General features: G+C 33.0%; 1 protein-coding gene, 1 long non-coding RNA gene and 1 pseudogene across 2 annotated transcripts; 2 read left to right on the forward strand and 1 right to left on the reverse strand.

The window, feature by feature from the left end:
• The first annotated feature begins 1,553 nt into the window (after positions 1-1,553).
• LOC132316380 (F-box protein At5g07610-like) lies at positions 1,554-2,988 on the forward strand. The gene is made up of 2 exons (XM_059814863.1): positions 1,554-1,907; positions 2,371-2,988. The coding sequence occupies exons 1-2, from the start codon at positions 1,554-1,556 to the stop codon at positions 2,986-2,988; spliced, it is 972 nt and encodes a 323-aa protein (XP_059670846.1).
• A 1,799-nt stretch (positions 2,989-4,787) lies between these two features.
• Positions 4,788-6,063, reverse strand: LOC132316381 (anthocyanidin 3-O-glucosyltransferase 5-like; annotated as a pseudogene).
• Positions 6,064-6,133: 70 nt separating this feature from the next.
• Positions 6,134-10,894, forward strand: LOC132266747 (uncharacterized). Its single transcript, XR_009468703.1, has 3 exons — positions 6,134-6,477; positions 6,675-6,769; positions 10,377-10,894. It is a non-coding gene; the product is annotated as an uncharacterized LOC132266747 (long non-coding RNA).
• The last annotated feature ends 3,981 nt before the right edge of the window (positions 10,895-14,875 follow it).

Here is a 14,875-nt window from a genome sequence, read left to right on the forward strand (position 1 = left end):
TCTGTATATATATGTCAGATTTGTGTATTTAACCACCATATCTTCACACCATTGCCTTTCTCTATTCACGATTATTGAGAAGGCTTTTATTTTTTCCTACAGTTTACACGAAAAATTATAGAGGAGGTTTATTCTCTGAGTCTTACCTTTTAAGAAGTCTAACATGGCCAAATCATGTCACGGTTCTATAACTATTTCAGGAATAAGATTCAATTGCTCTATCACTACTATTTAGAATTTTAGTTGTCCTTGTTCTGCTTTGAAAAATCCTCTTATTACATGTTAACTTGGTTGTGTTGCTATTATACTACTTTACTCTTGGTATCTTACAAAATTAAATATGCTTTTTAAATCTGATTTAGTATTGAAATTATTTATTTATTTATTATTATTATTACCTCAAATTGTTTCTTATATGTTTAGTCACCTAAAAGAGTTAACATGTACTTTGCTTTTTCCATGTCTTGGTCAACAAACAATACTTCTTCTTCAAACAAAGAAAAAAGCAAGGCCCAAGGTCCAAGTCTTCTGGCAAATACTCGGCAGAAATGAGCCAACCTCCCTTGAGAAATATTTTATTGCTCTTATTATATCAGTGGCATTGTAATATTAATTTATTAAATATTAACATATAGGGATAAGATCCACTAAAATAGAGTATTTTTATATACATATATGACAAGGTATAATTGGTTGACTACACCAGTATTACCAATATAGAGAAGTTTTCCATTCGTTCTTCCATCAAGTTTTCAATTAAAGATTTGACCTGAAAGTACTTCCCAATGAATGAATTGAGATGATTTTTTTTTAAAAAATTTGTAAGAAATAAAATAATTTTTTTAATAAAATTTTCAATATAACTATCAAAAAAGAAATGTCTTGAATGAATTCTAATGATAGTATTACTCATTCCAATATAAGAATAAATAGTGAGAGTTTGAGAATCTAGCAAATTAAGTAGATGTGTGAGTAATGTGTGTAAATTTCTTGCCATTAAATATATATAAAAGAACGAATGTGAGGAAGAGGAAGGTGATAGACTAGTGAAGGTGCTATAAGAATGAATTTTATTATTATTGTTATTATTATTAATTTATAGTCTACAAAATTTATTTATAATAAGATCACAAATGAAATTATGTTGAATAGAGTCAAAGACGTCAAATTCACAGTAAGTAAATGTTAGGGCACGGCAAGGCCACAAGGAGTTGGAATTCTACGAAGAATAGACCACAAGAACGAGACGAGCACTGAGTCTTCAAATACGTTCTAACATATTTATGCCGTAATTGATACTTTAATTTTTTATAACATGTGATTATATACTTTCAATTTGTTGAATATTTATAGCAAGTTTAATATTAGGTAGTTTTTTTTTTAGTTTCCTTATGTTATAAATTTTCTTAACTTCTTAGGTTTCCTAATGACTAAATTTTTATTTATTATAAATACGTGTAAGGTGCGCTAAACATAACATTAATGCCATTCAGTGTTTTATTAGGATTTGATTTCGCTGTCACAAGATTCAAATCCCAAGAAAGTTTGATTGAATGGCTTCCACCGCTGCTGCTGAAATCATCGGCGCCAACAAGGACCTGGCTGTGGAGATCCTACCGCATCTGCCGGCGAAATCCCTCATTCGGTTCAAGTCAGTCTCCAAAGCATGGCTCTCTCTCATCTCCACTCCTTACTTCTCTCTCCTCTGGCAATCCCATCATCATCCCAAAGTCTCCGGCCTTTTCCTCAACCCTAGATCCCAAGCTGAAACCATCCAATACGTTCCTCTCACTCACTCCGACGACTTGAGGAATCAATGTGATATTGCAACGTTATTAATGGTGGAGAAGAAAACAATTAACCATTCAATACGTTCCTCTCAATTAGTGACGGAGCCAGGATTTCAAGTGAGAGGGGGGCACTGCCAACAAAAAATAATAATAATACCGAGTATATATATATATATATATATAACAACTATAAAATTTAAAAAGATAAAGAAGAAGAAAATTATTAAAATATAAAAGGAAAATAAAAATGAAAAAACTTTAATAGGAAATAGTTAAAAAGTTCCAATTGAGGAAGAAAATTTTGACTTTTTCTATGAAGAGTAAAAGAGAAAATAAAGAAAAAATAAGAATATAATTTTAAGAATTACAAATTTGAGGGGGGGCACTATATAAATTTTGTCATATATATGGAAATTTTTTTAAAAATTACCACGGGGCACACGTTTATAATCCTACTACCAACCAATTCTCTACTCTTACGTGGCTTTTTCCGGTAACTTTCACTGGCCTTGGTGACATTAATCCATATTTGGTTTTCGATCCTTTAAAATCACTTCACTACAAAGTTGTTTTGGTTCAGGCTAAGCATGGTAATCCCAACTTGATTCAAATACATATTTATTCGTCGGAAACCAATGACTGGCGGAGATCACCACTGGATGATCATATTGGTGATTTTCATCCTACCCCGAAATCATTGAATGAAGGAGTCTATTGCAATGGTTCCATCCATTGGCTTTCTTACCCCAAAGAAAAAACTTCCTCATACTTCGATGTCAATCAAGAAAGATTTTGCCCAATGCCTACTCCACCATCTGCAGGTTTTGAATTCTTGCATCATTTCGGAGAGTCCGGAGGTCATTTGCATGTTATTAACTATTATATGGGATTCAATGTCAACGTCTGGGAGATGGAAAGTGATTATTCCAAGTGGACAACCAAGTATCAAGTTTGCCTTAACATGACGACGATGGTTGTTGATCTTGCATTAGTTATGCGCGAGGATACAACGCTTAGTTTAATCCACAATGAAGATGAAGGGGATGTGTCTTTGGTACTTGTTGCACGCATCGAGATGAATTATATGATCATCTCCTACAACATTAAGGAGAACACCTTTAAGAAGTGGGTTGTACCTGTTACGTCTTTGACCCTTTTATCCATCGTTATATTGAGACACTCTTTCCTGTTTGATTGATCCTGGTGGTACATTATAATCGGTTAAGGTTGAATGGTTTATATTTTAGTGTTCTAATTATAGCTTCAACTCCAATTGTAAATCTATTTACTTTATATTATATTTATTAATACTATTTTAATTGTTTTATGTCCATCAGTTTTATTATATTAATATTATTTTGTTTGATGGTATTCATTGATCACTTGGGCGGTTGGGCGGTGACTAGTTCTCAGGTGTCTACTTCTTGTGTTGCTATCATACTTACTTTACTCTTGGTATTTTACTTAAGTATATTTTGAAATTATTTTTTTATTTTTATTTTTATTTTAACACTGCATTGTGCCATTGTGAATTGACTAATCCTCTCTAAAGTACTGCTATCTGTTGGTTGGTGTTCAATTTCAATTGACATATGTTCTTACAATGTAAATAAGATTAACAAAAATAAGAAAATTTTCTTTCAAAATCAGATACAGCAAAAGATAAGAGTTCGTTACCCCCACATCTCCAGAGCCCTTTAATTTTAATTACGGCAAAAATAAAAAATAAAAATAAAAATGTCCAAGGTCCAAGTATTCGCCAGAGACTTGGCAGAGATGAGGCAGCCATATTTTATTGCTCTTGTATTAGTGGCATAGTATTATTAATTTATTAAATATTAATCAATATTATCAATACAGATAAGTTTTTCTTGGATCAAGTTTCTCAGTGAGATGGTTTTTTTTGAAATTTGTAAGAAATAAAATATTTTTTTTAATAAATTTTCAATATAACTGTCAATAAAGAAAGGTCATGAATGAATTACCGATAGTATTACTCATTCCAATATAAAGAATGAATGGCGAAGATTTGAGTATCGAGCAAATGGATGTATAAGTGATGTGTGTAAATTTCTTGACAATAAATATATATATAACATGTGATTATATACTTTCAATTTGTTGAATACTTATACAATTTGAGTTTTCTTAATTTAAAAAGATGTACTTCATTCTCAAAAATAGCAATGTTGTTTATTATTTGAAAAGCATATGAATGAATTTTCTTATATTTTGAAAAGCATATGAATGAATATTCATTGATCACTTGGGCGGTAACTATTTTCTTTTTCTTTTTTTCTTTTTTTCTTTTTTTTTTTCTTTCATATTTCTCTCATCTTTGAAATCAAGAGTTATTTTTATAATATATATATATATATATATATATATATGAAAAAGATTCAATTGAGATGAGTTTTAAATTTTTGGGTTTGTATTCTTTAAACTGAAAATTTATTCAAGAAAACAATTTTTGTTGTGGAAATTCAAGGGTGGTTTTTGATGGATGACCAGGAAGAGTAGTTTCGATCAATTTTTGTAAATCCGAAGAAATTAAAGAAGACGCCTTTCAAAATCAATATGAGTTCTTTGTGCAAATTCATGATGATAAACTTTATTAAACTTCAGTTTTCTATCGCTACTGTCCTTTAGTTATATATTCCCAATATTTTTATTTTTTTTTATTATTATTATTTATCCACGATTGTTTCGTCAAGAATTTTTTTGACCACCCCTCCCATGCAAAAATTAGATTGTTTCAAAAAAAAAAAAATGCTAATTGGGCTGAAAATTACCAAATCAAGACCACCAGCCCAAAAGATCAAACCCATGTGTAGATTTTTAATAATGAACCCATTTTTTATTCCTATACCATGTACCCCATTTGGGTTTTGCTATTAGAATAATCCTTTTTATTCTTAAATATATTTTCAGTTCACTTGCTTTGTTTGTCCAAGTTCTCTCACAATCTATGTACTTGCGAGAAACAAGCGTGGGATCAAAGGCTATATAAGCCTATAACACAGTGGCATTTTTTTACATTTCAAAGTAGAAGTTTCAGGTTTAAAAAAAAAAATTTCGTTTTCAAAGTAGAAGTTCCAGGTTAAAAAAAAAAAATTTCGTTGTGAATGTTGGATCATCTATGGGTAACAAAGGAAAAGTTTTGAGGTTAAAAACAAGCGTGGGATCAAAGGCTTTAAGCCTATAACATACTGGTATTTGTTTACATTTCAAAGTAGAAGTTCGAGGTTAAAAAAAAAAAATTCGTTGTGAATGTTGGATCGTCCATAGGTAACAAAGGAAAACATAATGCTCAATTTCCGTCCTTTCACTCCTCTCCCATACTGATTATAATAAATAAAATGCTTCAAGATTATTAGATGGTGGGTAGGAAAAGATACGTAGTAACTGAAAAAAAATAAGCCCATGGTTTCAGTCACAGCAAATGACTTGCTCAGTTAATTTCATTTGGCAATTGTTGGCCACTTGAGATAGTGGATTGTAAGAGGACCCCCCATTGCTCAAAGCATTCACTGCACTATTTTTTAGTTCCTTCACTTTACCTCTTTTACAGTTCATTCCATTTTCCTCTATAATCAACCTCGCCATCTTCTCTATCTCCTCCCTCATCACCACTCCCTTGGATGGCGACACTTTTGGCCTGTAAGCCACCCCGACCTCCTTCGTCAAAAAAGCAGCATTCATATTCTGCTCTGCAAATAGTAGCAATGTTATCAGTGGCACTCCATTGATAATGCTCTCTAGAGCTGAATTCCACCTACAATGTGATAAAAATCCTCTTATTGATGGGTGGGCCAAGATCTCAGCCTGTTAGGCCCACATTGGGACCACTAGGCCCACATCCTTAGTCCGGGACAAAAACCCATCAGGCAAGAAATCTAAAGACCCATCACAGCCGTTGGCTGCCGCGGTAAAATAATCAAGTGCACTGTGGCCCGTGGGTGGACGTACCACCCAAACAAATCTTTGGCGGCTCAACTCCAACCCCCCAGCTCGGTCATTTGCTGGCTTGACAAAGTCCCACACTCGCAAAGGAGACATAGAGAACTGATTCCCTACGTTGCATGTCTAGCCAATTCAATACACTGCTCCTCGAATCGGACGGTTGAACTAGTCTGATCAGTTGCCCAACCGGGTAAACCGGCACCTCTTTAACAGTCTCTCTCAAATTTCTGAGGGCCCCAATTGTTGTGCTCTCCAAATCCTGTCACGTGTTCACTAAAACTCCATCATCGGTCAACATCTGAGACCCAATACGCACTAATCATCAAACATCTGACTTTGTAAAAAAAAAAAAAAAAAAAAAAAGAAAAAGAAAAAAGAAAAAAAAAAGAAAAAGGATTATTACATATAAATGGACTTAGTGGTCCAAATTTACCCATACATTGAGTAAAAGTCAAGTATTTCTCTGTTTGACCCAAAAGTTGAGGTGGCACATGAAAAAAAACTGTTCCTAATGCCTCTTTCACATTCCATTCGTGCAACCCTCTCTCCCCCTTCTTTGTAAATAGCGATGAACAAACCCTTAACCATATGATGACTTTCGTGCGACGAAGAACACGATGAACAGCGAGCGGCGATCAGCGACAGGCTATTAGTGAGCAGCGACCAGAGGGGAGCGACGAAGGCCGGCGACCAGTCACTATTGTTCAGTTCTACCAGGACGAAGGTACCTTTCATTCTTGAATTCTTTCTGTTCATCTTGTTCCTTTTGTTGCTTAACAAAATCATGGGGTTGTCATCCTTAGCAGGATTTTTGCTGATTTGGGTTCTAACTATTTTTTATTTTTTGATTTATGTGAAAAGAAAAGAATTTTTTTACTAGAAGGTGTTTAAAGTTCACACCCAATTTTTCTTGCCTTTTAGTTTCTACCCGATTCATCACCAACTGTTTGGCACTATGGTCAAGCACTATCAATTCTGGCGTCTCGTCACCAATTTTCTCTACTTCCGGAAAATGGGTATAATTTGTTTAGCTTTGATTTTTTAAGTGATTATGACTTATGTTGGAGTCTATGAAATGGTTTTCTGTAAATGGGTTCCCCAATCTTTGATCTGAGTACCAGGCTTGTATTTTGTTCATTAGAAGGGTTCAAGATTAGCATTAGCATATTTTTTGTGTTTTAATATTATTTGTTCTAAGGAACCCGTAAGGGAGAAATGGTTGGTTGCGAGTCGGGACATGTCAAAATGCATAATTGATTTCTTATTTAAATGTACAACAATTACCAAGCCTTTTTCCCAACTACTTGCGCAAATGTGGGAAAATATATTCAATTGATTAATTGAAGTAGTCCTAAGTATTAGGGCAGTAGTATTCCTTCATTGTTATGTGTACAAAGAAGCTTTCTAGAGTTGACTTCATCTCCACCACCCTTTATTCTTTTGAACACATACACACACATATACTTTGACAACAATAAGTTGTGTTGCCAACCTAATTGGTTACTACTTTTAAATGAATCCTGAGGCCCAAAATGAAGCTGTCAGTTACTTCTCATATTTTCTGTAGATTTTCATGGAATTCAGGTAGTGCCTTTAATCAAATAGGGTGGAATTGGTTGCTTTGGATTTGTGTACATTGATCTTTTGTGGTACTCTAAGAATTGCTCTTGCTTATCTTCAGAGTCTCGGTTAAGTTCTAATCCTTTACCTTGGTGTTTTGGACCTTTGTGGATTTGCAACTCCTACCAGGGAAACTTTAAAACACAACAAAGAATGGATATTTAATGAAGGTCAAATGTACTTATCAAAAAAAAAAAAAAAAAAGGTCAAATGCAAATATTTCTTGGCATGCCTTCTTGTATTGAATGCCCTCCTCTTAAAAGGAAAAAAGGTGACACGGGTATATTAATCCGAAATGAATTTCCAAAATTGATTGTTTTATGTCTTTATGTAATTTTGTTTTGCAATTATTAAATTCAACCAAAATGAATTTCCAAAATTGATGTTTTATGTCTTTGTGGGATTTTTTGTTTTCCAATTTTTAAAGTTCTCTTGCCAAGATAATTATACATTTGACTTTATTCATGGTGAAAATGAGGTTATGTCTCTAAAATATTTCTTTGTAGATTCATCTTTAGAATATGGAATCTCATTTATCTTACCACTTCATTTTTCATGTAACTTGTAATATTTGAGTGGACTGGTGACAACAATTTGCAAGCTTAAAATATTTTTCAATCTTTTCACTGTACTTGATCAAGGAGATGTGATTGCTTCTCTAATCTAGTAACACTTTTTTCCTTTGAAGTTTGTTGTAAAGATTCAATAATTTTTATGCGTTCTTAATTTGGCATTTAGTTTATCAAGGTCATCGAAATTTGTAGCCTCTCCTAGATTGAATAATCATGACATTTGTATACATTAAATCATTAGAGTTAATAAAAATGAATGGTTCCTATAGCACCGCTTTTGGATTTGTTCGATTACTTTTCTGTTTCTGTTGAGGAACTCATAATACATTTGTTATAATTGTCCCAAGTTAGTCGGGTTTTTGCCCTGCCTTCAAATAAACTATCAAAGTCAACTGAACTAAATTAAGCTTTATATCCTAGCTTCTTGATTTCGACTACACAGATCCATTCTCAAAATCCAACTATATCTTGATCCAAAGTTTCTGTTAACTACACATACTATTATGTCTTCTGATTGTTTCACTTTTGACCATCCTCGATTAATGCTACCTTTTGCCTTCTAATGAATGCATTTGTTTTCTTATACTATATTTCCAAATGTTACTACTCACAGCTCTTTCCACCTCAACCTTTTTTATATACTATATTTTCACATGTTACCACTAACAGCTCTTCAACATCAACGTTCACATTCCGTTGTGCTTTTTCCAATGCGCTTCTTAACTTCCCTAGACTTATTTTTTTCATCCATATTCCTTGCCTTTCCTCTCCTTTATTATACAAAGTCTTATGTTTGTAGATGCGTTTGGATAATTATCATCTTATCCCAGGGAAAAAAAATATTTGATCCAAATCACTGCGTTATACATAAGAATGCATGTACACGCAAGTCTTTATTTTGCATCATTTATTTACACGTGTTTTATATAAATTTGAAACTGGAATTTGTGCCCTTTAGTGATCATAACTCTAAATGATTTTTATCATCAGATATAATGTTTTTTGATATCAAGGCTCATGTTTACCATGACTTGATTTGATTCATTGTCTACTTGATTTACTTAATTGCATGTCTACGCACACCACAATAGATTTTCCTATTTTGTTGACACTTCAGACTTGCTTCCTCTTTATGCTAAAAACGATCATATATCATCACTAAAAGTTGAAAATATAAGGTAAAGTGAAAAAACGATCATATATACTCACAGCTCTTTCCACCTCAACCTTTTTTATATAAGAGAATATGTTTGGTTAAGAATATAAAGCTTGTTTAAAACTTATATAACATGAATCTATGGCATACACTAAAATAGATATGATGATTTGGAAGGAGTACCCAATCTCAGACTATGAAGGTTAATTTATTTTCCTTATTAAGTCCTCAATTTGTCTTGTCTGATATCTATATCCCCTTAGCTGTCACTGTTTTCCTAAATTACTGAGCCTCAATTTTTTTTTTTTTCTCTGTTGTCTAGATATTGTCAAATCATCACATGGCTAAAATTCATGTGATGTCTGTGAATTGGGCTTTATATTAGAAAACATATGATGACATAAAGAGATATGTGAGGTGTTGTCAAATCATCACATGGCTAAAGTTAGCAATAGTGGTGCTAGGTGCATAAACACGTGAACTATTATGAAAGACACCCCTATCATGCCAAAGAGAGAGATGTGTAAGTCCCTTTTGTCAAATCATGACAGGGTACAATTCATTCACATGTCTGTGAATTGGGCTCTATAAATAGACTGGGCTCTATAAATAGACATTTGACATATGCACAAAACCATAACATTAGCACTAGTAAGTCTCAGTTGTTGATGTATGGAGCGAAACTATATAGAGCAAAAGTACTTGTCAAGAGATGCGTGGATTGAAAGTAGTTATACATTCTCAATCGTTCTCAAAACTATTCCATTTTTAACTCCTTACATTGATGGTTCATTTTTTTTATGTAATGACGACTGGCATGTAATCGTCATCTCCTCCATCGAGATTTGGTGTGTAATTATTTTTCAATGTGTTCAAGTGTGTATTTATTTTTCCTTCAATAAAATAAGTGATTGTGTTTCTACAAATGTGCCCTATATAAAGTTGAGAAAATGAGAATTCCCTCATAGAAATATAAATGGTTTGTGTTGTGCTTGTCAATGTAATAATATTTAACAAGATTGAAATATCGCAGTGGCCAACGTGCCTTAAGTGACCATATGATCTTATATATTTTAATTAGTTGATCCTTGCAATAGTTTACCTTTTCTTGGTTTTGTTTATTTCTGTATGTTGTTTTGTTCGTGCTTTTTGGTAGTAGTTTCTTCGCTACATTTTGTTTGTCAATGATGATGACTTCCATTTGATTCATAAATGACAATCTTGCTCTTTCCTTTTTGTGATTAGCATACTGAATTTCAGACTTGTGTGATGCAGCTACTTGGATTTTGTACCATGGACAATGAGGTGGTTTTTTGATAAGTGCAGACAGTAAGTCTCAAGTGCTTGAAGGTTTATAAATTTTTCAACAGCAGTGCTAGGAAATTAATGATATTCTTGACAAATGGATTTAGTTCCTATTTTGGAACATTGATGAATGGTGAATTGTTTTGGAACATTGATAAATGATGAATTTTGTAATTGTAGAATGAATTTTTTGTATAGTGATAGGCAGACACTATTCATGCACAACTTGAAAGATGCATAAAAACATTAACGCCACTATTATGAAAGATGCCAAAGAGAGATGTGTAAGACCTGTCAATTCATCACATGGTTAAAGGTGCATAGAAACATTAATGCCACTATTATGAAAGATGCGAAAGAGAGATGTGTAAGACCCTTTTGTCAAATCATCACATTGGAAAAATTGACTTGTCGGTGAATTGGGCTCTATTTTAGGAGACATATGAAGACACAAATGTTAAAGATAGAACTGTAATATAGAGAGATATGTGAGGTGTTGTCAAATCTATCACTCGGAAAATCGTGTGTTTGTGCCTTACACTCATCCCGGTTTGTGTATATTCCAACATTTCGGCCAATGAAAACAACATAGTATCTTCGTCCTCCCATCAGCTATCTACAAAAAATTAACATTATCAGAATAAAGACATTACATAATTGTTATTTTTTTCACATAGATTTCTAGGTGCACTTATAAATAAATACATTACACAATCAAAATGCAGAAATCTATTTGAAAAAAAATAAAATTATAATAACTTTAATTAAATAGAATCAAAATAAAGAAAATTGGATAATCAAAGTGCACTTAGAAATCTATTTGGAAAATAGATTTTTGAATAGCTTTGATCAAATATGAGAAAAATAAATATACTACATAATCAAAGTGCACTTAGAAATCTATTTAAAAAAGAAATTAACATTATAATAGTTTTGTTAAAATAAAAACATTAGATAAGTAAATTACACTTACAAATAAGGATGCCAATACTCTGCCTCATGACAACAATTAGATATTTATAACAACTTTCAAACACTAAGGCTTTTTCTTGATGATATGACCATACCTCTTTATCTGCCATGGTGTAAGTAAGGCTGTTTTACAAAATTTGGCTTTTTCTTCAATAACATGGCTAGTCACAGAATATGACTCTCTATAAAAAAATCAGCTCTAGTCCATACACAAAACCATCCCACTTCCTCATCTTATCTCTATAGACAAAATTATATGGTCAATACACAAACCAAATCCTATGTTGAAGTAGCATTCATTGGTTCTCTCTTGTTGATGTATGGAGCGAAATTATTTGGCTTCCATTCATTATAGCATTATAAGCTATTCCATTTTTAACTCCTCATATTTGAAGCTATTCCATTTTTAACTCCTCACGACACTTTGTGAGGCCATGAGACCCCTCCGACGTAAAGGATTTTGCTGCTTGCCATTGTCTTCAACCAACAAATGTTCTTCTTCATATATAATAAAATACTAGGAAATCTCCTCACTATATATAATAAAATACTAGGAAATTTCCGAACTCTAGTGAATTGTCTTCGATAAATTCATGCCAACCCTTTTCAAAATATTTTGTGTTATTAACCTCTCTCACTTCAACCCGCCACGATTTGCCTGCATAACTCCTAATTACAGACTTGGAAGGTAAAACTCCATAAAAATGCTTAAGGAATGCTGGTGGAATTTGCAGCCGTTGAGAGCTCTGTTCCAGGAGAAAAACTTTGAAGAACTAAGGGCACTTATCAGAACTTTTTGCAAGGTACTATTCCATTATGGAACTGGCTTAAAAGCAGCTTCTTTGCCTATCAAGTAGAGAATAATTGTGTTTAGGATATATTGTAGAATTAAAAAGTAAATAAATAAATAACAAAGAAACAATGTTCCAAGTGATGTCGGAGTATATTTTGTACTATTTATTTCCTCAAGTTAGCTAGATTGGAATAAAGTTTGTACTCTTTATGGTACTAATGGATTTACTTATGGATGTAATGTGCAACCTAATTAGCGGTGTGGGGTGTAATACTATTTTCAATTGCAAAATAAGTCTTTTTTGCGAAGGTACCACTTTTTCTCAAAAGGTACTACGTTTTGAACTGAAGCTACTACTTTTTCGCGTCCAGGTACCATGTTTTCTAAACACTTGCTTAGCTAGCTTGGAGAATATTTTGTGTTATTCATGACCCGAACGGAGCTATTTATTGATCTAATGTTCAAATTAATTAGCGGTGTGGGGGTGTAATACCATTTTCAATTGCAAAAATAAGTCCCTTTTGCGAAGGTACCACTTTTTCTCCAAAGGTACTACGTTTTTGAACTGAAGGTACTACTTTTTGGCGTTCAGGTACCATGTTTTCTAAACACCCACTTAGCTAGCTTGGAGAATATTTTGTATTATTCATGACCCAAACGGAGCTGTTTATTGATCTAATGTTCAACTTAATTAGCAGTGTGGGGTGTAATACCATTTTTAATTTCAAAAATAAGTCCATTTTGCGAAGGTACCACTTTTTCTCCAAAGGTACTACGTTTTTGAACTGAAGGTACTACTTTTTGGCGTCCAGGTACCATGTTTTCTAAACATATGCTAGCTTAGAGAATATTTTGTGTTATTCATGACCCGAACGAAGCTATTTATTTATTTAATGTTCAACTTAATTAGCGGTGTGGGGTGTAATACCATTTTCAATTACAAAAATAAGTCTTTTTTGTGAAGGTGCCACTTTTTCTCGAAAGGTACTACGTTTTTGAACTAAAGGTACTACTTTTTGGCGTCAAGATACCATGTTTTCTAAACACTCGCTTAGCTAGCTTGGAGAATATTTTGTGTTATTCATGGCTCGAACGGAGCTGTTTATTGATCTAATGTGCAACTTAATTAGTGGTGTGGGGTGTAATACCATTTTCAATTGCAAAAATAAGTTCCTTTTGCGAATGTATCACTTTTTCTCCAAAGGTACTACGTTTTTGAACTGAAGGTACTACTTTTCGGCGTCCAGGTACCATGTTTTCTAAACACTAGCTTAGCTAGCTTGAAGAATATTTTATGTTATTCATGGCCCGAACGGAGCTGTTTATTGATCTAATGTGCAACTTAATTAGCGGTGTGGGGTGTAATACTATTTTCAATTGCAAAAATAAGTCCATTTTGCGAAGGTACCACTTTTTGTCCAAAGGTACTACATTTTTGAACTGAAGGTACTACTTTTTGGCGTCCAGGTACCATGTTTTCTGAACACTCGCTTAGGTATCTTGGAGAATATTTTGTGTTTTTCATGGCTTCCAAAGGAGCTGTTTTTGATGTAATGTGCAACTTAATCACATTACACATATATAATCGGGTTAATTCCACCCCTACCCCTTCTAGGTTTCAATATTCCACGCACACCCCCTAACCTTTGACCATACGTATCAACTTAACCCATGCTGTTAAGTAACAAACGTTTAGTGCTAATGTTAGGATGGATAAATGGGAAGAAGGTCAATTTTGCCCTTTACAATGGCTAAAATGACATTTTTAACTTTATTGACCATTGCAGAGTTACAAAATTACCCTTATGAAGTGTTTATTGAGAGAGTGTGGTATCTCTTTGACAACTATTGAGATTAAATTATCCATCTATTCGACACCATGGAACCAAGGAAACAACAGGCCAATTTTCCATTCATTCAACAGCTTCAATTTTGGAATGAAATTTTTTTTATAGTACATTCATGTAATAGACAAAGGAAATTCAGTGAAGCCCTAGTATAATAAGCCATACAATACTAATTTATGAAAACCCAAAAGAGCAACTTCATTTGATTCCATCTAAGGTAGATGCCAGTATAATAAGCCATACAATGGTTGCAAAAACATACCAACCTAATCCACAATCAAAAGTTGTAAAGGTACTCTTTTTTAAAACTTAAAAAAATAGCTAACACCAACAAATTACAAAATACCAGCAAAAAAAATGAAACTGTTCAACATTACAAATGTCCCATATCCCACATCATTTCAAGTACTTTTTGGATTATGAGATCCTCTTATCCCACTTCATTTCAAATACAGGTATGTATTTCCTTGTTCAGTGGTAAACCAATTTATGGCCCTTTTCCTTTGTGTGGTCCTAGTGAGAGTCCTCTTGTTTGTGTATTTGATGGACATGCATTCTTTCTGTCTTTGTGTGTAATTGGAACAAAAGAACCACTTTGTCTCTGTGACTATCACATGCAATAAAAATTAAGATATTAAAGCGTTGTATAATAATAATAAGGAACAAAAGCAATATAAAAACAGATAATTCGAAACTTTTAATAATAATAATTTTAAAAAGGATCATCAAAATTAAAAAATAATTTATAATTTGCCCAACACCTTGCAGGTGACCTCATTATCCAACTTAACAGTACTGCTATATAAAACATTTTGAACAATTACATAATAATTTTGAGTTTACTTAAGAGGTTGAAT

The sequence above is a fragment of the Cornus florida genome, unplaced genomic scaffold (assembly GCF_030987335.1).
Source record: "Cornus florida cultivar Cherokee Brave unplaced genomic scaffold, ASM3098733v1 CherokeeBrave_3.0.0_Hap2_Chr07, whole genome shotgun sequence".
Lineage (NCBI taxonomy): Eukaryota > Viridiplantae > Streptophyta > Magnoliopsida > Cornales > Cornaceae > Cornus > Cornus florida.